Source organism: Brachypodium distachyon, chromosome 3 (assembly GCF_000005505.3).
Source record: "Brachypodium distachyon strain Bd21 chromosome 3, Brachypodium_distachyon_v3.0, whole genome shotgun sequence".
NCBI classification, from domain to species: Eukaryota; Viridiplantae; Streptophyta; class Magnoliopsida; order Poales; family Poaceae; genus Brachypodium; species Brachypodium distachyon.
Genome location: NC_016133.3, coordinates 47,932,407 through 47,956,304, shown reverse-complemented (window position 1 = coordinate 47,956,304; position 23,898 = coordinate 47,932,407). Strand labels below are relative to the sequence as shown.

The 23,898-nt window shown below is 44.2% G+C and overlaps 2 protein-coding genes, 1 long non-coding RNA gene and 1 other non-coding gene across 7 annotated transcripts; 1 reads left to right on the top strand and 3 right to left on the bottom strand.

Moving 5' to 3' along the window:
• Positions 1–860: 860 nt before the first annotated feature.
• On the bottom strand, positions 861–1,914 carry LOC100835431 (CASP-like protein 4D1). Its single transcript, XM_003572589.3, has 2 exons — positions 1,606–1,914; positions 861–1,438 (listed from the first exon to the last, which is right to left on the bottom strand). Exons 1-2 carry the CDS (start codon positions 1,755–1,757, stop codon positions 1,060–1,062), a joined length of 531 nt encoding a protein of 176 aa, XP_003572637.1. The 5' UTR covers positions 1,758–1,914; the 3' UTR covers positions 861–1,059.
• Positions 1,915–2,411: 497 nt separating this feature from the next.
• Positions 2,412–2,493, bottom strand: TRNAS-AGA. Its single transcript has one exon. It is a non-coding gene; the product is annotated as a tRNA-Ser (tRNA).
• Positions 2,494–3,749: 1,256 nt separating this feature from the next.
• On the top strand, positions 3,750–10,054 carry LOC100827090 (homeobox-leucine zipper protein HOX7). Of its 2 annotated transcripts, none has more exons than XM_024462330.1 (5): positions 3,750–3,930; positions 4,003–8,329; positions 8,466–8,719; positions 9,061–9,140; positions 9,297–10,054. In XM_024462330.1, the coding sequence occupies exons 2-5, from the start codon at positions 7,963–7,965 to the stop codon at positions 9,679–9,681; spliced, it is 1,086 nt and encodes a 361-aa protein (XP_024318098.1). In that variant the 5' UTR covers positions 3,750–3,930; positions 4,003–7,962; the 3' UTR covers positions 9,682–10,054. The 2 variants fall into 2 exon arrangements, with proteins under 2 accessions (XP_024318098.1, XP_014755648.1); XM_014900162.2 differs by having other exon boundaries at positions 3,994–8,329.
• A 7,418-nt stretch (positions 10,055–17,472) lies between these two features.
• Positions 17,473–20,218, bottom strand: LOC104583786. 3 transcript variants are annotated; one of them, XR_002964456.1, is made up of 4 exons: positions 19,248–20,218; positions 18,198–19,059; positions 18,032–18,120; positions 17,473–17,848 (listed from the first exon to the last, which is right to left on the bottom strand). It is a non-coding gene; the product is annotated as an uncharacterized LOC104583786 (long non-coding RNA). The 3 variants fall into 3 exon arrangements; XR_001406768.2 differs by having other exon boundaries at positions 18,198–18,308; positions 18,508–20,214; XR_002964455.1 differs by having other exon boundaries at positions 18,198–20,210.
• Between the last annotated feature and the right edge of the window lie 3,680 nt (positions 20,219–23,898).

Sequence of the window (23,898 nt, the reverse complement as noted above, 5' to 3'; positions counted from 1 at the left end):
CTGATGGTTTCTGGTCCTGTCCGAGTGTCTGTTGCAGACGCGTCAGTCTGCAGGGTAGCTGTACTCGCGCGGACGGAAGGGGACATGCACTTTGTTCGGTATTCTTTTTACAGGAAACGGAGATCCCCAGAATGAATATGAAATCAGACAAATACAACGTGAAAAGCACACGGATAATCGCTCTGTTTCTTATTAGTTGTGTATGTTTAGGTTTATCTTAAGTCAAACTTAGTGAAGTCTTCACTAGATTTATATAAAACACATCAATATTTACGATACTAAATGAGGACAATATGAACACATATTTTCATGACGGATGCAGTGAAACTAATTTGGTGTTGTGAATCCTAGTTATATTTTTCGATGATGAAGTTGGTCAAACTGAGAGAAGTTTGACTTATGATAAACCTAAATGTACGTACAACTATTTTATAACAGACAAAGTATCAGATTAATTGGATTTTGAACTGCAACTTAGGACACAAATGTAACTAAATTAAGTAATTAATGGTTAGAAATGTCATTTTTATGGTGGGTGTTAGAGGAATTTTTTTCCCCCATGAACGATTGGCCCTGCGCATCGGGTCAAGTCTAGTCCACTACCAACAAATCTTCAGAGCACCTCTTAACTTTTCTCTACTTGCTTTCAGCAAATCTTCCACAGATCAGTCATGACATAAATTGCGTTTGGAAGATTAGCCCCCTTTTTGACCGGAGAAGTCACGAGTGTTGTTAGCTCTGAGCTGATCATCCACTAGAAGTGGGCAGTGGCAGCCTCTTTCTGCGTGAACCCTGCCTGCATTCTCAGGTCATGCAAATTACTATCTGCACGCACGACTACGAGCGCGCGCTGATGAAACTTTTCCGCTCCATGTACAAATTAATTCAAGCGTGTCAAGCTAACAATTCTGCCTTTTGGAAACAGTGACTGAACTCTGAACATATGGCGCCATCCAGTACAATCCGCAAGCTAATTAAGCTACATATATCGATCGTTTAATTTGGCGCAGGTACGTGTGTCTCCTGGATGATCTAATTGGTTACACGCCTTCAGAGAGTTCAGACTTCAGATTCGTTGATCGCCTTGGCGCGGAGCCTGGCGGAGACGACGGTGGCGCAGAAGGAGAGGAGCATGCCGACGAGGAGGAAGATGAGCGCGACGATGGCCCTGTTGTAGTAGTCGGTGAGATCCTGCCGCTCGGAGGAGCCGCCTTTCCATTCGATCACGCGGACGTAGCGCAGGACGTCGTTGGTGGCACCGAAGCCGGCCCCCACGCCGCTCGCCAGCACCACGCTGATCACTATGTCGGCGTGCATGCTGACGTCCAGGATCATGGCGCTGGGCATGGCCCTCTTGCTCTTGCAAAGGAGGTACAGAGCGACGGGTATCTGAAGCACGCTCCCCGCCACCCCCACGATAGCCGACGCCACCACGTACCTGCAGTATGCGACATCAGAAATTAATCGTGCCATCTTAGAGCCAGCTCTCTAGTGGTCCCTCCGCTTCATAATTTTTGACGCGACTTAATTTTTTCTAAAATAAACAAAGTTGAGTCAAGAATTATAGAACGGAGGGATAGGAGTAGCAGGGCCCGGCGTACTTACGCATAGCTCTGGAGCTTGTTGTAGCCACCTGGGTAATCCAAGTCGGTGTGGTTGGCCAGGACGAAGCGCACGGACATGAGCAGGACGGCGACCATGAGCAGCCGCGCTAGGAGCCCGCCGCCGATCCAGGCCGTCCGCCGTGACATGGCCATAATATCGGTCCTAGATTTGCTCGATAGCTCTCGAGAATGCACGCACACGCGTGGTATTTGTAGCTTGGTTGATTTCAGCGGGTTTGTCCCAAGACCAGAGACAGAGAAACAGCTGCCGTCGTGGCCGGCCTGGCTTGCTGCTTTGTCTTTGCTCGGGTCTGGCTGCCCGTGCCATTTGTCGTCGAAATATCCGCCTATATATGCAGTGCGAACGCGAGCTGTAGCCACAAACCGGCGGTCGGCCGGACACGGCAAGGAGGCTACCTAGTAGCTAGCTTCCCATGAAAGGTACGCGTTTGTTGCAAGGAAATTTGCACGAGACGGTACAATCTGTCTAATGATGGTTCAGTAAAATGATGACTCAGTTAATTAAAGGGGGTTTGAGGGGAAAGGTTACAGCAGGGTAATATAAGATGTTAATTTCTGGTCATGTCTGGCTATCTTTTCTTTTGAAACAATGTCTGGCTGTCTTGGTGCTACTGGACGGTGGTTGAGTGCGAGACTGTGTACGGAATTTTGAAAAAGGTGCTAAAAGAACAAGAAATTCAGTTCGAAGATGGCGTACGGAACAAGATTCAGTTCATTTCATTTTTCCTTGAAAATCCTCCTCCCAAGTAGGAGTATGCCGTAGATCCTTGTTGAAGGAAAAAAAATCGTGGTCGGCAGGATTCGAACCTGCGCGGGCAGAGCCCACATGATTTCTAGTCATGCCCGATAACCACTCCGGCACGACCACTCTCTGTTTAATGCTTCGATGATAACATATACTCCCTCGGTCCAACAAAAGATGTCTTAAGTTTGTCAAAATTTGGATGTATCTAGACATGACTTAGTGTATAGATGCATTCAAATTTAGTCAAATTTGAGACATCCTTTATTGGACGGAGGAATATATCATTTTCGTGCGCGAACTACGTCTATATAGTCGATGTGCCACGCTCAAATATGGTGCATCTCGTCACTCGGTGACTCGCTGCCGTACACAAAAAAATGAACTGCTGATGACGATGGTCGATGGGGATCAAAGTGGTTGCCACGGCGTTCCGCTGAATTCCAAGCGGCTCGCGCATATCATATACTCCCTCCGTCGTCTCATATTAAGACTCAAATTTTTATGAAATTGACGTATCTATTGCCTCCGTTCCTAAATTCTTACCGTTGTTTAGTACAAATTTGAACTAAAATAACGACAAGAATTTAGGAATAAAGAGATTATATACTAAAATATGTCTAGAATCATGTAATATTTTGGCACTTAGAGCATCTCCAAAGATGAGCACCCATTTGTGCATTGGGGGGGAGGGGGAGGGGGGTTTAACAAATAGGGGTGAATAAAATATGTCCAATGGTAATTTCCCATTTATCTTTTCATGTCTTTAACATGTGGGCTAAGAAGACAAGTGGATAAGTTTGGAGTAGTCTTGTATAAATGGGGCTACCTATACTCTTCCTAAATTTGGGGAAAAATTGAGGGTGTGGACCATTTTTGGACAAATGAGTGCTTCCGTTGGTTTACATAATTTGACCATGAACCCTATATGAACAAAGTGGACAAATTTCGTTGGTTTACATAATTTGATCATGAACCCCATATGAACAAAGTGGACAAATGAGGAGGATTTGATGGCTCCCTAAGGATGCCGACGGAGGGAGTACCACCGTTGGTCGATCGATGTCGCAGGAATATGATGGAAAATTGCTGATTTTTGGTGTTCTCAAACACAATGTGTTTTCGCTGCCGCGACGGATTTTTTAAAAAAAAATTAGACTTCACCTTTTTTTTTTAGGTGACGCAGCGCATTTCACTTTCCTTTTTGACTCTTTTTCAAAGAATATTTTGGAATGGGTTGTTTTACTCTAAAACCTCTCCCCCGCTTCTTACGCCGTACCTCTGGGACAAAATGCTCCAGGATTTCCAAATCTTCTCCACGGGCCAGGCCTCCTCCGAGCCAGCCCATCACTCCCCTCATCTAAAAAGAAGCCCATCACTCCCCCCTGAAGCAACACGGACATTCAATTCCACTCGCTCGGCGGCGGAGTTCGTCGCCCGCCGTCTGTCTGTCGCTGCGTCGCCCCTGCTGCGGACCTGCCCGATCTGCCGTGCGTGTGGAGATGGCTCACTTGACCCGGGTGGAGAGGACTCTCGTCTTCCTCGTCGTGGTCCGGCGGTCGGGTATGTTTCCGCTTCTCTGAAGTTTGAATTGGATTCCGACTTTCTGAGTCGACCCACCTGCAGGCGGGGCAGGTAAATGCAGCGAGGGTTCCAGTTCGGAGTTGCCGAGGAGCGAGCGAAACATCACAATTGATTGTAGTTTTCGATGGTGGCACCAAATAAACTTCATACTTTAGGATTTTGCTGTACTTTTGTCTCGTGGATGTTGGGCATTAGCTCCATTTTCTTCCAAACTGAATAGGTGCTACTGTAGCTATGCATTCAGATGACAGGCTCCTTAAAAAAAATCCGGCGTCTCCTTTATTTCCATATGTTTGGAGACGTGTGTATCATCATAGTGGAGGTTCCTTTCCAGAGGTGATATGTATGCATTTTTCGGGCGCGTTGCATGGTTTTTACATACATATATCAATATAACATCATTGTAGTTCAGCCTCTTCGGTGGTAAGGACTAGACTTTTCTCAACAACAAAATTTGTACTCCCTCTGTCCGGAATTACTTGTCGCTGATTTAGTGCAACGTCGTACAAAATCAACGACAAGTAATTCTGGACGGAGGGAGTAATAAAATGTATTGCTGACCTTCAACTTATCCAGCCTTCAGAACATCACCCTTCAGAAAAATTAGGGAAAAACTATTGCTCCAAGCTAAATACATAATAGAGCATCACAACGTAACTGCCTAACCTAGTTTCTCCCAGTAATTCACTGAATGAACAAATTGCAAGCAAATAAGGGGACATATTCCTTTTTCTGCTGCAGACATCATTTCCAAGTAGTATATTGCAATTAGGAGACTTGTTTCATATTTTGAATGCCGAAGATTTCTAGCACAGGATGATGTGTCATGAAACCAGTGATATTATAATCTGCAGTGGGTTTTTATTCCAAATGCAGTTTTATATCAATTAGTAGCAGAAAATTGCTAAACTGCACCAAAAAATCATTAGGAACTTCTCAACCAAATGAGTAAAAACTGATTTTGTCAAAAAAAAAAAAACTAAGAATCCATTGACATATCCGGATGTTGAAAGAAGGTACTGTTCCATGGTTTGGTGTCGATGCTTGAGTCCGCAAGCTCTGAAAAGGTAAATAGTTTGTTAGCGATTAATAGATGATAGATTAGTTTGACTTCTCTTTTAAGGAAAAAAATATAGCCAGTGGACATATAGCATGCATTTTGAAGGTTTTGGTTCCACTTAGATTATTTTACATATAAACCAATCATCCTTGGAATGGAGTCTAACACTTCTCCCAAACCAAATCTTTGTCTACTTTCTATCATCAAGGAGATCAAATCATAATCAATTTTGTGCTTAAAAGTTTTGTCTATTACATTCAGATCTGCAGGTTGTCAAGATGTAATTTGTCCCTTGTGTGTATATACCATTGATTGTGCAAAACATCCTTTCTTGCATTATATATATATGCCCAATATATTGTCAAACAATATTATAAACGTATTGCTGGTCCAGTTGTCAAAGAAGGCTAGGCTGAGATTTTAAGATAGCAATGTGTAAGTTTGTTAAGGCCTTCAAGACAAGGTCCAACTCAAGTTTTCTCTTGCATCTACGACAAAGAACAGTTCTTTCTTGTCTGCAATTTCTGATCCTAATAGCAACATCAATACCTTATGATTGGATTCTAGCAAGACTAGTGTGCTGGGGTATTTGAGTTCATGTGCATATGGGCCACATGATTGGTGTAGAAAACTAGAAATAGTAAAAAATTCTTCTGCATACATCATGATGATTGCAGAATCTCTTGGCTGACTGCCTGACTGGTGTCAAATTGGAAGATTCAGTCCCAATACAATACTGTCTGCAGGAGTGATTCACAGACTCATCCTTGGAGTTGTAAGTTTGAAGGTGTGCTTTCCACATGTCCAGGTAAAACTTGCACAAGTCATGGCAATTTTTATTGGATACTTCAGAGTTCAGATATAAATAAAAACAACAAAAAAGCAACGCTTTCCCAGTCTCTTGTACAACTGTAGCTTCTCTAGAATTGTTGACATCTTGGAATCACATAATTGTACTCATTACCCAGCAAAGTGGTTCCTTACAACTTTATTAAAAAGAGGTTCCTCACAAGTTGTCTAGAGACTACACTCCAGATTGTGACATCATGGGCTACTTCCTGCTGTACTTATCTGTGAAGTATCTAGATCACTTCAGCTGGAAGATGATTGCAGTTCAGATTTTGAGATCAGTACATCACCATACCAACCATCTTGTGAGGTTGCAGAGGCCCATATCCACTACACTTCGGACTTGCTAGGCCCAGATCATGGGCTACAAATTAGAAGATGCCAAGAGGTTTTTCAGCCTTGTTTTCGTCATAAACAAAGCCAGTTCTCTTCTACTTTAGGAATTGCAGGAGCACCTTGCCCTCTTGATCAGGTTCATAAAAATAATTACCTTGACAGGCCATAGTATTTGTATGATGAATTCAATGAGCATTTCATTTTCGCCAAACCTTGTCAAAGGGCAGGGTGTTCCTAAAATTCATAAATCGGAAGAGAATTAGCCTGATTTATAAGTGAAACAAGGCCAGAAAACCTTAGTAGTCCCTACTTCCACAAATAAGTGTACTTCTAGGTTTTGTCTTAAGTCAAAAATATTAAAGTTTGACCGACTTTATTGAAAAACATAGCAATATTTATGACACTAGATTAGTATCATTAGATCCGTTTTGAAATGTAGTTTCATAATATACCGACTTGATGTCATATGTGTTGCTATTCTTTTCAACAAAGTTGGTCAAACCTAAAAATGCTTGACTTAGGACAAAACCTAGAAGTACGCTTATTTGTGGACGGAGGGAGTAGCTTGTTAATTAGGGGAAAATCAGGCGAAATACTGTTTTCGGTGGGTTTTTATTGCATTCGTTTTATTATTGCAAGTCTGGTTTCAGTGGTAAGCTTATAATTTTCTAAGGATAGATGATAGATTAGATAACTTCTCAAGCAATTTTGACCAAGCATATTCAATATTAATTATGCTCAGCGCCATTATTGAGCAAATCAATGATAAATAATTATTTGGCTGTCAACCATTCCTTTTCTTCAAAGGACAAAAAAATAGTATTGCCTTAAGAAATGACAACGTATTGTAGCTTCCCAATGTATGGGAGAAATTCGAATGAAATGGTAACTCGGAATGCTATTATTTTGTGTGCTTGCCTGAGAAACTTGTCTTATTGACGCCTACACTAGCTATTTCTTACATTAGCATTGTGTGGTCCACCTTATGAAAGTTAAAACTTTCAAATGTCAAACTTATATATTTGTGGAACTCTGTTGAAATATCTCAGTTAGAAGTCCTCGTGTTTGAATGTTTTGGAACCAAATTGAAAGTTTTGGATGTTCCTAATTTTCAAGTTTGGTTCCGTTTGGAAGTTTTGAATTTAGAAGGTTCCTAATGCTGGTTTAAAGTTCTTTTTTGAGTTGAGCATTTTAATTGTAGTTTGCAAACATTGAACAAATGATTGGATGCTACAAGCCCATGCAGCAAGTTTACTAATTCTCGGGTAGCTTGGATTAGCATCACTCGTAGTAAAAGTCCCTATATTGGTGTGTTTACATTTCCAACTTCTTTTATTAAGAAAACCCATATGGGTAAATGACATCTGTATGCTCACCTAATATGCTACTCCCTCCGTTCCATCTTAGTTGGCACGGATTTAGTACAAGTTGTACTAAATTTGTGCCAATTAATATGGAACGGAGGGAGTAATACATTAAACTCAAGGAACAGTCAAATCTAGAACTTGGGAAATTCTCTTTGCAAGCAACAAAAACATTCTGTGCATAATAGTTATAGACTCGCATAGCTAATTCTGCAGGACAGTTTCGTTCCATTTTTAATTAGATTGCACACCTTCAATATAAAGAGAAAATATTTTCTTAATAGAATAGTAGGGATATGATAAAGTATTGTTGAAGCGACAAGCATTAGGTAGTAATCCAAATCTTTTATATGTTACTTAATCATCTTGGGTACTGTGATAGTATTTCTTTGGTCAAACCTGATGATTTGCCTATGGCTACTATATATATGGTACATCTATTTGCTTCCTCTTTGCCCTCATCACTCCAAGACCCCTCCCCCTCTTATTGGTATGGAGCTTGAGCTTAGTCTAGGAGATTCTCCAGCTCCTGTGAATGCCACAATCACTCCTGCACAAGCGCCTACACGCACGGGCAAAGTAGAAGACCATAAACTTGTGCTAGGACTCAGGGTAACGGCTAATGAAAGAGTTGAAGAAGATAACCAAAGGACAAGCACACCGCGAGCAGAAACTGTGTATGGAGAAGATGATGAAGCATGCCATCAGACTGCGTCGCCTATGGAGGCGAGCCTCAGCTGCCTGCTGCCCCTAGTCTGTGCACAAACAGGTAGGGTTCAAGAGAATTCTGCTGACTATGCTGTTGGATTGATTGGTTCCCAGTAGGTTCATAGGTGGTTAAGCGCGTAAAAACTTAAGGCAAGTAAATCCTTTGTATATATGGTTATGTGTCCTTTTCTGTGCAGGGAGTGCAGATTCTGAGGTGTGCAGAAGAGGGCTTGATGTGAACACTGTTCCGGTGGATGATGGAGCATCGACACCGCAGTCTTTGTTGCCATCGTCCATGGAGGTGGAGGTTGCTGTGAGACAGGCAGTTGATCAGGAAGCTTCAGAGGACGAGGACAATGGAGGTGGCAGGGTGAGGAAGAAGCTGCGGCTGTCCAAGGAACAGTCTGCGTCTCTAGAGGATAGCTTCAAAGAGCACAGCACCCTAACCCTGGTATGCGTCCTATATATCTTGTTCTAACCTTCCCTTGTTACAGTCAGAAAACAGGTCTTGAAACAGCCTGAAGTAAGTTCTTTGATGAAAGAGTAACTGGATGAAATGTTTCGGTTAGGATAGGTCTTGGGAATAATAGTCACCTACGCAGTAATGATCACCCATTATCATATGGGGGTATCGCACATAGTTTTCAATTTTGCACCGTGGATGGGGTGCGTGGATTTATTTGGGGTTGGTGAGAAGTTCAATCATATCATATACTCTAGAAGTTTAACACGAAATTCAAAAGACTGTTGAAACTTAATCTACCATTACTCATTTTGTCTTTCGGCGTACAGGAACAAAAGAGCAATTTAGCTAACCGGCTGAGCCTTCGACCACGCCAAGTTGAGGTCTGGTTCCAAAACAGAAGAGCTAGGTAACCAAATATACCATTTCTCCTTCGATGGCACTCTATCGATCTTAAATTTTTTTTATCGTAATTACTAATCTAGTAATCGTAGAAATTTAATTTCTCTCTCTGATTAATTTCTTTCCCCAAACGTCGATGACCCAATTTAACATCATATCGCAGGACGAAGATGAAGCAAACCGAGGTGGACTGCGAATACCTGAAGCGTTGCTGTGAAACACTGACAAGGGAGAACCGAAGGCTCCAACGGGAGGTCGCAGAGCTGCGCACCTTCCGTCCCACTCCCACATATCCGTTCTACCACCACCACCACCACCTGTCTGGGGTGAGCACTGCACTCCCAGCGTGTCACTCGTGTGATAATAATAACAAGGCCACAATCTATTATGCTCCTCCTGTCGTCGCCACCCCAGCCTCCATCACCACCGTGTCATCTCCAGGACAGCGTTCGCCGCCATCATCGACAGCGTCCAGCTTGTTTGCCAGGCCTCACTTTGCCCCCTTCACCATCCACCCGGTGCTCCGCCGCCAGCCATCAGCGAGTTAATCGGTACTGTGGCCGGCTAGCTTGCTAGGTAGCTAGCGCAAGTTCTGTAAATATATACTGGTTTCTTGTTTTTGTTCATCAATGATCGATGTTCATAGAAGAAATTAAAACCAATACCTTCTGAAGTGTATCAAGTTTGGAAGAACGAGCTAGCTAGATCTATATACTCAACCCAACGAAACTGTGGTGTACTGGTGATCTTGCATCCAAACAACCTGATCGATGTCGTTTGTATTACCCAGATCTCTAGCTAGCTATATTAGATGTAGAATTTGTGGTTGCGTGGCTGACTTTGGAGAGTTTTCCTTTGTACAACATATATGAATAATGTGGTTTTTGTGGGCAGGCATGTCAAAGAGGTTCCCTTTCCATTTGTGTACGTACCAGTGGTGCAATTGTGGCATTTAGTACTATTTCTTGGTGGAACATATTGTGATCTACGAGAGCATGTTGCAGGAATTAGAACCGTGAGATTGTGACCCATGCATGGTTATATGAAAGCTGCAAATCATTGAGACCGTATCACTGTCACTACGTGTACGGAGAACACTTAATCTGGCTTCTCTATTCGTGGTTGCGTGAGTGCCAGGAAAACAATAAAACCAGATCGAGGCGTTGGCCGGATTTTTCTTTTCTTTTCTGATTGTGCACGTGTACGACTCCCAAGATTGTTGGCAATATAAACTACAGCACGTCATGTTGGGAACACTGAATTATATAATCTTGAGCTTTAAAGATCAAGCGATAATTTTCCTGCGAAATTTGTTTGGGTTCCCTGACGGCCGACGATCGACCACCAATTATATACTCCATCGATTATTAATTTTCCTGGAGTAGTACTGTACATTATTAATTATTTTCCATGCGATTACGCACGTCGAGACAGGGCAAGAGACACGGAAGGTTGACATACAGTGCAAAGCCGCGCGAGTCGGGCTTTAATTACACGTGTTGATGTGGATCACCAACTAGAACAATTAGACTTGGCATATATTCTCACTCGAAGCTTGATTGGGTGACCCCACGTAGACGACGACGGCGCCACGCGTGCGCCCTTGCCGTCGCAAACGATCCATCGATTGTAGATTAATTAATTGAATCCATCAATTCCCCCATCAATCGTGGACACAAATGCTTACGTACGTACGTGAGCTCAAACTCTCCAGAGCCCTCCAGTGAACGTTCAGACGCCAACACCAAGGAGATTAGGTTAATTAATTGATTGATGCATTAATATCGGTTGATGACGATATTTGTAGCTACGTACCTTGATCGTGTTATTGGATTGATGTGGGCAGCGATCGAGCTGCGACAGGGACAGCAATGGATACGACGACACGGTCGAAGGACAGCAGATGGATCTAGCTAGCTAGCTCTGACCCTGTGGTGCATGGGGCCGCTGGTATGCCTATCAGGTTATCCAGCGGCGACATCAATCATAGTCCAGGGTCTCAGAAATGATAAGCTGGCGGCGAGCTATCTAGTCTAGCTCTCGAGGGGGCAAGGATTAAAGAAGACGGCACTTGATTGAATCATGTCTTTTCGTTCTTGCATGTCTAATTAATCCCTGCAATGATCACCCAATCACCGGCCTACACGTACACACGTACGCCTATCTCCATCTATGGATTGATGCCGATCGATCGACGACCTTGCATTATTTGACATGCACGCTAGCTAGACATGCATGGATTTGCCTAGAGCCTAAAACCGGCAAAAACTGGCCGCTGTCAAGATGTCAGATTGTATTCCTAAAATTTGTCAAGAACCAGCGGAAATGCCCGTGTGCTGCCACGGCCCAACGCATACGTCACGGCCACTTTAAAAGATGATTCCGTGCACTAATAAATCATCATTCAAATTCTGTACCAAATTTTCACATTCTAACAAGAAAATCCAATACAAAAGTTCAAAACATAAAGCAAATTTGTATACATGCAAAAATATGAAACCCATAAAAAGAAGATGCTAATTTCTAAGCATGCAATCGAACTATCAGTAAATGCTAATTTCCAATCATAGCATGCACATGGTAATCATTCGGTGCATGGTAAAACACTAATCTATCTATTATCCATAGCAACTACCATCAATCAGGTTGGGAGTACATTCCAATTAGCTATTGAATTATCCGTCGATTAGTGCAAAGCACCGCAACAAACGAAAACAACAAGGACTCGTTGGATGGTTGAGCTATGGCCGGCCACCTACTGGATCTCATGCGTGGATGGCGGACGACGGCCACTTTCTGGATCACGCGTTGGGACTGCGGACAACGGTCGTCGGGTGGATCTCGCGTGGGGTCGGTATGCTTGGAGTGGCCAGGCCGCGAACTGTAGTGAGAAAAACAGTGATGTTCAGGCGAAGGAAGGAGCAGGAGGTCGGGGGAGAGAAGGGAGGCGGGTGGGGTGGGGTGTAGCCAGAGAGGAAGAGGGCTGCGGCGGCGGGGGCAATGGAGCAGGTTGGGTGGGGCGTCAGGAGGGATCGAGCAGGTTGGGCGCTGGGGGCGTCCGCGTCGAGAGAAATAACGAGCGGTGACATATTGACCATAATTTTGATAACACGACGTACAGTGGTGGTATATTGGTTGGTATAGATAACACAGGTGGTACGGAGTACGTCCGACCGTGCCTGCGCGTGGCGTACCATGCTACGCGTGGGTAGCCCAACGTGCATGTCCCCTCTAACCATGGGCCTCCACTACAGCCCAACATTGTACTTCTCTAGTGTGGGCTCTCATTTTTTCCCTTACGAAAGAAGCTAAGCCTTCTGGCCTCTCGTTCTCCTAAAAAAGAATTATGGGCCTCTATGAGAACTAGCTTCTCTACAGAGGAAAAAAAATCAATTTCGCTCTGATCGTACAAGCTAGAACTGCTATCCGTACGACAACCAACATACGGCGACACCTAGGCAAACAAACGATCGCACCTATCATCTGGTCTTGGATTGGGCCGTCGCGGCATGTAATTTCACCGAAATTACGAATCTGCCACCGCTGTTCTCACGTGTCTTTTAATTCCGGCTCCCGCGCGCAGTCTTAAAAAATTAGAGTTGGTGGTGATGGTACGGGCGTCGCGGTACGTCACTTCACCGAAATTACGAATCTGCCACCGTTGTCCCCACGCGCCTTTTAATTTCGGCTCCCGCGGTTCTCAAGCGCAGAAAAAACACGTACCGCCCAAAAAAAAAACAACAGAGCCCTTCCTCGCTCCTCCTCTCCTACGAATCTCACCCCCACCCAATCCGGATCTCGTCAGCGCCCGCCGCCGCTCTGGGTCGCCTCCACCAGCTCGTGCGCGTCGGCGGCATCCATGCGCGGAAGGCGGCTGCGGACCCGTGGCTCCGTCACGCGCCCCGACCGCCGCCTCCACCGGCTCGTGTGCGCCGGTGGCTCCCCGCGGGACTTGGATGGCGATGGGATGAGCCTGAGGCCGGGATGGCGGTGGCCTCGCGCAAGGCAGCAGGGACCGCGTCGGCAAGAGCCATCGGTGGCCCTCTCGACGCGCAGTGGCGCACGGCGACCAGTGTCCGGACGCGGTGTGTGGGCGGAGCGCGGGCGTGGCGAACGAGCAGACAAGGCTGTGAGGGGGCGCATAGGCGTATTTTTGCCAACAGCCAGTTGGACACCTAACGTGGGGCGTGGTGTAGTGAGAACCGTCATACTAATGACTAATCTAATGAGTTTTTCTTAGTGTGTTATGATGTTTTTATTGGCACGACCTTTGAGACTTTGGAATCCTTATCGGATGGTCTGACGAATATCTTGTGGTTCAACGGCACGCCATCTCCGACCAAAGTACTTCAACGCTTATGGGTTTCTATTTTTTTGAATGGGTGATTCAAGGGGCTTTCTATAAACTTGCAAAACAATATAGTTCATGCATGCAGGTGTTTGAGCGGCGGGCTCTAGTATGATTGCAATATTTTTACTGAAGTTTGTTAGTACGTCTTGTTGCTAAGATTGATACCACAAAGAAGATTTCTTTGCTTTATTTGAAAGATTTCATTGTCATTCCTAGCTATGTATAGCATTTAATTTATAGTTTCTTGGATATATGCTCCAAAGCGTTGTACCTTTAATGGAGTCAAAATTGAATAAAATTACAAATGATTCTAAAAACATAGCTAAATACTTCCCGCTCGTATACCTGCAAAACCATGAAGAACAATTAATTGCTTGTGAAGTGAACTTTCCCAACTAACAGTAACCACTCTCCTGCTTACCTGGTTGCTTGTTAGAGTTGTTTAAGAGGATCTTTGCTCTTTCGTTATTCTCAAATCTGCAGTCAGCTCTTTCGTAACCGGATATTCTCAAATCTGCAGTCAGCTCTTTCGTAACCGGATATTCTCAAATCTGCAGTCACAATTTTACAGGTGCGTTTTACGTTTTTACCTGTTTTTAAGAAACACAGTACAAACGTAGATGACCGAGCCCCCCCACACACACACAACACTCCATGACGTACGCGTACACAAACACGTCTCCGGAAGCAAGGCTGCCGACCCGGCCCAAGTGATCGGATTCCCCTTGACGGCTTGATCCTTGATGCAAAAGCCCTGCCTAGAACTGACTTGGAGCCGGAGCCGGACTCGGCGGGCAGCTCCCGTACCCTATCTACGTGCACCGTCAATAAAAGCCGGCACGCAACGCACAGCAGGCAGCACGTAGAACAAGCGATCATCACGCGCGAGACCGATCGATGGCGTCTGATTCCGTGTCCGACGCCGAAGTGAGCAGCAGCAGCAGCAAGAAGGCCGAGGACGGATCATCCACGAGTATTCCCGCGGAAGAAAAGGCTACGACGGCGGCACCGATCAAGAACCATCTCTCCGTGGGTGCTGCTGCTGCTGCTGTCAGGGAGAGGAAGAAGAAGAAGCGGAGCATGGAGGCGAAGCTGGCGGCCACGAAGCGCAGGCTGCGGGAGGGGTACCGGCGATGCGCGGAGGCCAAGCGGCGGCGCACGTTGCAGGTGATCGAGGCGGCGGTGGCGCTAACCTGCTCTGCACAGTTTGATTTCTGCGAGTGATTTGTGCTCTGCTTCGCATTTGTATATTGTGACTGGCGACACTAGTTCAGATTCAAGTCAGATGTGTATTACGAGCACCATCAATTTCATCACTCTACTGCACCGTAGCATTTTGTTAAGATAGAATAAACAGAAAATGGGGATATATATTTGAACCCGATTCACCAGCAAAGCACTGTTTGGCAGATTAACATGATAGGATAGATAGCATCTATCCGGGACCATGTATTGCACGAGCCATCTTGTAATAGCATGCGGTGTACTCTTTTGTTTCTCTTTACAAAGATCTCAACATTGTCGCTTTGGCCATTTCGCCACATGACACCTCCGGTGTTTATACCTCGAGCTATCTGATTTAATTTTGCAACGACGTGGTGAGGCTGAGGATCCTGTTTTGGTCCCTTGGTAGCCAGTTTATTTCTCAGAACTTATACTGAATTTAATTAATCTAAATCTCGTAACATTTTCTGATCTATATGATAGTCGCTAATTAAAAGGAGACATTTTCGCAATTTTTGTTATAGCTCTTGTGGCTGCTGAAGCCGCTATTGGACTATCCATTCTTTCTTCCATCCATCGTAATAGGAAATCAACTTGTATCAATCAATCTAATTTCTTGAATAATTAGACATAGAATACTCTAAACAAAGGAGTACATATAATAATAATCTCTAATATGTAAGATGAATAGAAATCGAATACGATTTTCTTATTATTACTTGAGAATATCCTTTTCTTAGTAGGTTATTGCATAGTATTCTTTTTTACTTAAATGAATTTTTCTAATTCATTGATATTGCAATTTGAATATTGCAATAATTTATATTGAAAAGACGGTAGCCAATTTATTGGCGAATTCTAAATTCGTATAATTATGATTGTTGAAGTCCAAAATTAAGTCTCTCGGTTCTTTTCACGCTTTCTCAAGTATAATTGATGGCTTCAACTCGGCCTGGGCATCGGGTATATTTTGAAGTTCAGTCACCACCAAATGGTAACTGAAATTAGTACCTAGACAGGTGAAACTGAAAATTTGGTTAACCGCGAAATTCGATTTGGTTTCAGTTTGTACTGGATGTTTTGCGCGCCGGGCTACAGGTCAGGGAGGCCGCGACATCATGGGTGGGGTGGTGGACAGGGACAGCGGGAGTCGCCGAGTGGGGGGACAGGTGCGTCGGCGGCAGCGGGCTGCGAGGTCGAGGGCGGGCGCCAGGGAGTCGCCAAATTGACAGAGTGCTTGGGCCGTCGTCAAGGGGGCAGGCAGAGGTGACTCCTGTTAGCCCGAGGTCGACGGCAGCACAAGGCTAGCGGTGTGTGGAGGCCGGCTGGCGGAGAATCGCGGAACTGCGGGAAGACAAGACTGGGGAGATCGGGAAGAGCAGGAGACGTCCAGACGAATTGTGCGACTGAGTTATACTAAGAATCTAATTCAATTGGATGGTGCATTTGGAAGCAGAGGAACAAGACGAAACGGTGTTGACTCATACGGTCCCAAGCGTGGCAAAGATTCTTGAGGCAATCCATCACGAAGGCTCTTGTCGGATGCAGGCAAATTGTATCGAGGCCGGAGCGGAGAGACGCGGGCTAATTGTAACAGAACTGTATCCTAATTTTTGCCCCTCTGGACGTGTAACTTGCAGCTTTCTTTCTCTGTCAATTTTGGAAAAAAATAAATCAATTTGAGTTGGACAAGGACAAGGGGCCGGGGGTGGTTTCCTAATCCTCTACAGTCTACGCGGGTGAGAAAAACTACTGTAAGGGAGCTAACCTTGATGCCTGTACAGCCGAGCTGTAGCTACAGCTTCGGGGTTTTTCGGTTTTCTTTTGCCAAGTTGCTGTTGTAGCTTGGGTTCTTTTGCTTTGGTTGCCTTTTGTTGTAGCTTGTAACACTTTGGTTTCCTCTTCTTAATGCAAAGGCAGAGCAACTGACATTCCATTTAAAAAAAAAGAAAAACTACTGTATTAAAAGCTCCATCGGTCCTCTGTCAGGGTGGGCACAATAAGCCGAAAACCGAAAAAATCGGAACCGAATCAGAACTCACAACCCTCGAGCTGCTGGCCCTCGCGCCCAGGCACTGGCGAGGACAATAGCAAAGAGTCTTAGGCAGATGGCTGCCGGAGCAGGGAAAGAAGAGTAGACAATATTAAAATTGCCACTTGGCACCTTACATCTGGGCCCAACCTGTCGGGCTTCCTGTCAAAATGGTTTAATCGACCGGGTTTGGGTGAAGTGAAAATAATTACCGCTGGATTAAACTATTGCGAACCCTTGAAGTGATAGCTCATTGAAACCAGCCCCAGAAGTAGCTCATTGAAATCAGCCCCAGAGGTCGATGGCGGCACAAGGCTAGCGGTGTGTGGAGGCCGACCGGCGGAGAATCACGGACTGCGGGAAGAGAAGACTAGGGAGATCGAGAAGAGCAGGAGACGTCCAGACGAATTGTAGGACTGAGTTATAGTAAGAGTGTAATTCAATCGGATGATGCATTTGGAAGCAGAGGAACAAGACAATACGGTGTTTGAGGGTGGCAAAGATTCTCGAGGCAACCCTTGAAAGCACCGAATCTTCGTCACCTTACATGCTTACAAGACAGTCGATTTATCTTGCTTCTTATTATCTTTTTTATTCCACTTAATTAGGTGTAATGGTTCAGCCATGTAAGCGTGCGCCTGTAATCATTGTTTGGGTCATGGCGTGACATGGTTCACAAATTTTTGAATCGGTCTTCTTGACAAGTGTGCGCAGAGTATATTTCGCAACAGATAAAAACAATTCCACTTTACAAATAAAAATGATTCCATATATGACACATGTACGTGATACTACAATCCATGTACATGTACGAAGAAACCCCACAAACAAATAAAATGATCTGCTTTGACACAAAAGAAAATAAAATGAAAAACTCAACCTGCGCAGAGACATGACTGCTCACATTCTGAGGCACACATATGCAGTGTTACCAGAAGTTTAAATGGTTGGCAAAAAAGGATCTTACTTCCACTGGAATATATAGTAATCCATAGATAGATTTGAGTTCTTTCTGAAATCATTGATTCAAAGCTAGTGGCTTCAAAGATGGTGCTGGCAAAACAGGACAAAACATTGTGTCTAGATTCAGTGGCAAAGCTGCAGTACACTGAAAATTGTTGGAGGAAAAACAAACAATCAAATCCATATGTGAACTGAAGCCCCAAGAAATTATATGCACATAACACTACTAAATAAATCTTCCATTCAGTGTGTTGTTAAATATGAATCAGTTTGTAGAAAGCATCAAACAATCTTGTTGCTTCAGAAGTAACACAAAACAAATCCATACCTGTTAGTTTGATGTTGAGATGAACTAATTCAAGCCTGATTTTGCTGAAGTTGCTAGATTTTAAAATTCCATGTGCCCCGGATTCAAAGCTGGCAATAGTCATAACCAACGTGTAAGCATGAAACAAAATTAGATCATCGCCTAGAAGATCCAATCAGACACAAACCTTGGTATAGTAGTAGTAGTTTCCAACTTGTTTCTTTTCAGCAATAAACTTACTCTTTTCCCTATCATGGAATTCAATCCACCACACTAAATATTGAAAGTTAGCTCGAATCTGAAGAACAGAACAACAGAGAACAAGCCAATTGAGTCAAGGGTAGATATACATCGCCAAGAAATTCCTAGTCCCATGCAAAAATTAAGGTAACAACAACACTGGGTGTATTAAATGGACAATCACTCTATTAGACACTCATGTATCTATGCAGATATGCAGATAAAAATACACCACACTTGATAGAATGACATCTTACATGGTCCTGTATCAAATCAGACTATCTGTGCCCACCAAACACATCCACGTAATCCTGCACCTACAACTTCTATAGATTTGGAGAAACAATTATTTTTGGTGCTCCCTGAAATCATCAAATTAATTATCTTGATTCCCATGCATGGAGTAGAATTTAAAGCAAAGCATAGACAAGACTCGTGTGAACTACACATATTTCAAGGAATAATGAAATCCCAGTTAGTACTAAGGTCAACATATAGAAGTGATCTAGGTCTAATACAAAGATGGCAAACAATAGGTCAGTTAAACCATAATCTTCACAGATGAGGTGTAGAAAAAGAATATGGTAACACTGAATTAAACTAGAGAAAAATGAGGTTGACCATTGCAATTCAGATTATGAACTTGGCAATGTTCTAAAGTTTCTAAATTTTATTAACTGCCATACTACAAAGAGCAACAGTAAAAGAAGTGTGAGCACCTACCAGCATCTCTACAGAGGAATTGAAGTTGATCTGTCCTGTATGTCAAATGAGCTCCGAATGTAGGATACAAATACCTCGATAGTGATCTGTTCAAGACGTTTATCGTCCCAAGAAAAACTCAACTTATAAAGACCAATAACCTTATTCAGTACAAGTGAAATTTCTGTTGTTTCAAAGAAAATCCCAGTACCTTCAGTGAAGGTCATGACTGAAAACTTAATCTCACTAAAATGGATACTATATACTTTCTTTTGTAACCTCTTAATTTGCTTACCTGGCAAGCATACCTCGATAGTGATCTGTTCAAGACGTTTATCGTCCCAAGAAAAACCCAACTTATAAAGACCAATAACCTGATTTGGCTCCATCAATCATGCGTAACAAATGGCAGTTTATATACTGGATGATCATCGAGATGGGGTAGCAGAGAGCCTTATGTTTGGCTGAAACTGAAATCTGCCACCACAAAAGTTCACTCGGAATCATAGTTTTGAATACGGCGTGGCGAGTTGCGGCGACCCACCCCCCTCACAGCTTTATAACGCTTGCGGCTTGCGGTGTTGCGACTTCACAGAAATATACTAGCCTATAATGGCACCGTATAAATCACCAATTTAGTACATATGTATATCTTGATTAATTTTCACAGAAATATAATAGCCTATAATGTCACATATAAAATTATAGCACAAAGTCACCATTAATTTCTAACGATACCTAACAAATTATAGCAGAACTATAATCTATAAGCAGAACCGAGCAGGGAGGAACAAAGTAGACGGAGCGAGAGAGAGATGAACAGAACAGAGTAGAGAGAGGGAGAGGGAGGGGCAGAACAAAGCGGCGATGGGTGTTGGAGCTGCTGGCGAGGGGATGGAGCCGCCGGCGATGGGGGTTGGACTTGGACCGCTGGCGATCGTGGATGGAGCCGCTGGTGATGGGAGATGGATCCGCCGGCGATGGGGGATGCAAGTAAGTCGATCGATTCCCTCTCCTCTCTCTTTCTCCCTCCGCGCGGACTGGTTTCCCCCCCCCAAATTTCTCAGTCGATTCCCTATTTCCCTCTCCTCTCTCTTCCTCCCTCCCGCGCACACCTGCAATTTCTCCTTCCCGCCTGCTTTTTCTTCCGCGCGCCTGACATTTTCTCCCGCCCGCGCCTGACAGTTCTCCTGCCTGCGCCTGCTCTGCCTATTCGGTTGTGTAGCGTCGTATTTCAACCGCTACTGCATCTGTACCGTCCGCGGACGCCATCTCGACGACACAGGACGCGACCGAGACGCCACAGGCCATTTTTATCGCGTGGGTCGACGCGACGGAGGCCAGGGGCGCCACGACGTTGTAGCGTCGTTACGGCGACGAGACGGCGACGTATTAAAAACTATGCTCGGAATAAATGCCATCAATTAAGGCAGTTTTGCTATATAGTTGGCTCCTATTAAGAATGCAATCCGATTTTAATTTTGCAACAATCCATTATTGGCCATTAAGAAGGTAAAGAATCAGTTATTAGGTATGTTCTCAATAGGAGCAAGAGTCAAAAAGATTCTACTTGTATCATTTGAAGATCAACGGAATCTTAAACTGAAGCATCTTCATTTACCATAGGAGTTCCCATATACAATACTTTATGTTCCCATCTAAATATATTTCAGGTTGTAGCAAACATAACATAGCATTCATCGCTAGAACTGCAAGTATGTTTCTTACCAACAGAATGGAATTAGTGCAGTAGGCATATGTTGGAATGTCTGTTGCGTTGCCACTAATCCTTGGGTTATTCCATCAACAAGAAGTCATCAACAAGAATATTGTAATTGGCTTTCAGATGATCTTATGAACACAACATTTGAACGAATTGAGCTGCATAAAAATGTGCTGCCACTTATGCAAAGCCTAAATCATCCACAAAGAAATATCAATAAGCTGTCGCTCACAATTTGAAGATGTTGTCAATAAAATCAATTCTGATTGCGATGTCTATCTAATCATCAGGCGTACCAAAATTTTATAATTTTAATCATCATCCATGCAATCCAACATAGACAGAGGCGAAAAACAGGGAGCAGGCTCTTACCAGTACGATGTCCGTGAGCGGCTCGGTGCTCGGGCCCGGTGGTGGAAGGCGGGCGTGGAGGAGACCGCGAGAGGGACGGCGTGACGCGGGCCGGGGCATGCAGCGGCACGAGACCGCGGGAGAGCATTGACGCGGTGGTGGGCGTTGTGCGCGAGAGGGCTGCTGCAGGGGCGTGAGTATGGCGTCCGCGGCGACTTGTGCCGGCGCAAAGGCAATGACGACTCAACGGGACGGCGGCGCCTCGACACGACTGGGCTCCTCGCGTGTCCTGGCGGCGGGGCTTGAGGAGTCGGCGACGGGAGAGAGGAATGCCGGCAGATGCAGGGCCCGTGAGGGCGGGGGCACGTGAGGGCGTGAGGTGGCAGCGGCCTTTTCAGGTTTGCAACCATATAATTCCATTAATATTAGTGAGGGAACCATGGATGAGACAAAATAATACCACTACATACGTGGTTCAAACCGCTATCATCTCTTGGTCATAGACCCTGTTCCAAAAATGATCAGGTTTCCTCTCAAAAGAAAAGAAAAATGGTCAGGTGTCCTGTTTTGTTTCCTAGTGAGGAAAAATGGTCAGGATCCTGGCAACCTAGATTGTCTTTCTTTTGATATGGTGGAAATTAATGTCACTTTCAGATTCCAAGACGAAAGACTTATTTGGATTACACCAGAAAGAAAATACGGAGATGGCAAGCATAATGTCCAGTGTTAGAGGATAGAATGGAAAGCATAATGTGGCAAATATGGTTTTAACTTTTCACATATTTATTTTAACCACAAATGTTGTCGTTGACAATCTGTACCTTGACAATATTGTCAGCATACTTCATCACCATTGATCAGCAATTCCAACTGGGAAGCAAAACAAAAACACCTAGAAGGTAAGTTAATCCAAATAATCAATATTGAATCAGTTCAAACATCCAGCTGCAGTACCTGAGTGCATGGGTAAGGATCATCAGAAATGAATACTCCCTAAATGAGTAGCCATGAGAAAAGCCTCAACATTAGATGGCACAATCAAGTTAAAATAAGCAGTATCATGCATTGATGATAGCCTGCATCGTCCCAAGATGAATATATGTCTCAAACTCTTTCAGAAATTCTCTTGACAGTCCAACCAAATAAATCTTTTCTAAACCAAAATATATGCAAATAGGAGCGACTGCACTAAGTTACATTATTATGTGTATACCCCAGCAAACCGCTTAGAAGAACCATCACCTGAAAAAGAAAGAACATTCGGTCCTGAAAGCTCAGGACATAAATAAAAAGAATTTTGATTATACCAAAACATAAATTCATTGGATGTTTGATTATACCTTGAATAGAGCTATGACTACAGCGAAGCAACACATGAACAAGTGATTATGTTTGTGCCAAGGGCTTCTTCAGAACATGTTGCTGTCAAAAGAAACATCAAACACTAACCAAGGGTAGTCAAACCAGTAAGCATTGGCAGTGCCATTGAAGATGTGATATTTGCTCAGTACCTGCATGTGTGCACAGAAAGCCAACCGAACCAAGATAACCCTCACCAACAGAGATACCAAGATGGCCAAATCCATGCTGTAAAAAAAAGGATGGCTGAATCCGTCTTAGACCACTGCCCCCCAGAGTTTGGGTCTTAATCTCAGCAGCATGATGGGTCAACGCCAGCATTCCATCCCGGGGAGCCGACACGTACCGAGCCATGCAGCAATCGATCCAAAGGGCAAGAAGAAGGCTAGAGGATGACTCATGACGGCACTGGCAGAAAAGAGAAGATCGTAGAAGTAGGCAGGTGCAGAATCAACAGAGACCGAGGAAAATCAGCCCATAACCGATTGCTAATGCTGATGCTGACAAAGGACCACCAAAGTTACCAACGACGAGCAGCACTCCACAGCCACTGACAACGACACCAATAACAAGACACGCAAACACGTAAAGAAGCAGCAGGAGGAAGCGCGCTATCATGGATTGAGCGTTAGAACTTCCAAGATACAAAAGACCATACTTCCTAAATACTACTCTTTATTGATACTGAAACCATACATGAGAATTCCTAAGACCTAAGACTACGAGTAAGACTAAGACTCTACGGTCAGAAACAAAAGAATTACAATCGACTGACCTAAGACCTACTAGTAGAAGAGAACACTAGGACTAGACTCCACTCTACCAGCATCTGTTGCTCCGATGCCATTGGACTGTGATCTGAAGCCACGTATCTCAAAATGCTCTTCAGAATGACATCACAAAGAACAGCTGAATCTGAGAGGGACGTCATTGATCATTCATCTTCGAACTCGAGCGTTGGCCCCTAAAATCTAAAGCGCTGCGGTTCCCTTCCTCTACTACCTGCGATCAAAAAGCAAAAACAACAGAAGAGTAGAGAAAGGAAACGAATTACCAAGAAAAACAGATGATGCAAAGCAGGAACGAAGTCTTAACGGGTTACGGGGGATGCAGTGGCAATTAATAGCGCAAGAACGAATTCTACGGAACGATGCAGTGCAGGAACACAATCTACGGAATGATTAAATGCAAGAACCAAATCTACTGGTTGCTGCAATTCAAAACGAAACCAATCGCCATCTACGTGATAAGATGAAACGCAAGAACGTAATCTTTTGAATGCTCAAATCCGAAGCGAAATCTACTGGACGATGCAAGGGCAAAGATATGATGCAAGAAACGAAATGCGAGAAACTAATTGACGGGATGCGATGCAAGAAATAAGAGGGAACGATCGACGCGAGAAAGAAATCGAACAAAAGATGCAATTAACGGGGAATTAAAGAACTTAACTCGAAACCCTAGGACCCCACGACGGGCGGCCGGCAAGCCCGGACGCTGCGGGACTCCTCCT

What these genes read in the sequence shown, in the direction of transcription:
- LOC100835431 (XM_003572589.3), bottom strand. Translation starts at nt 1,757, where the DNA reads ATGGCCATGTCACGGCGGACGGCCTGGATCGGCGGCGGGCTCCTAGCG. An exon ending in AACAAGCTCCAGAGCTATGC is followed by an intron (nt 1,439 to 1,605) that starts GTAAGTACGCCG and finishes CGCATACTGCAG; the next exon opens with GTACGTGGTGGCGTCGGCTA.
- LOC100827090 (XM_024462330.1), top strand. Translation starts at nt 7,963, where the DNA reads ATGATTTGCCTATGGCTACTATATATATGGTACATCTATTTGCTTCCT. An exon ending in CCTAGTCTGTGCACAAACAG is followed by an intron (nt 8,330 to 8,465) that starts GTAGGGTTCAAG and finishes TTTTCTGTGCAG; the next exon opens with GGAGTGCAGATTCTGAGGTG. An exon ending in TTCCAAAACAGAAGAGCTAG is followed by an intron (nt 9,141 to 9,296) that starts GTAACCAAATAT and finishes ATCATATCGCAG; the next exon opens with GACGAAGATGAAGCAAACCG.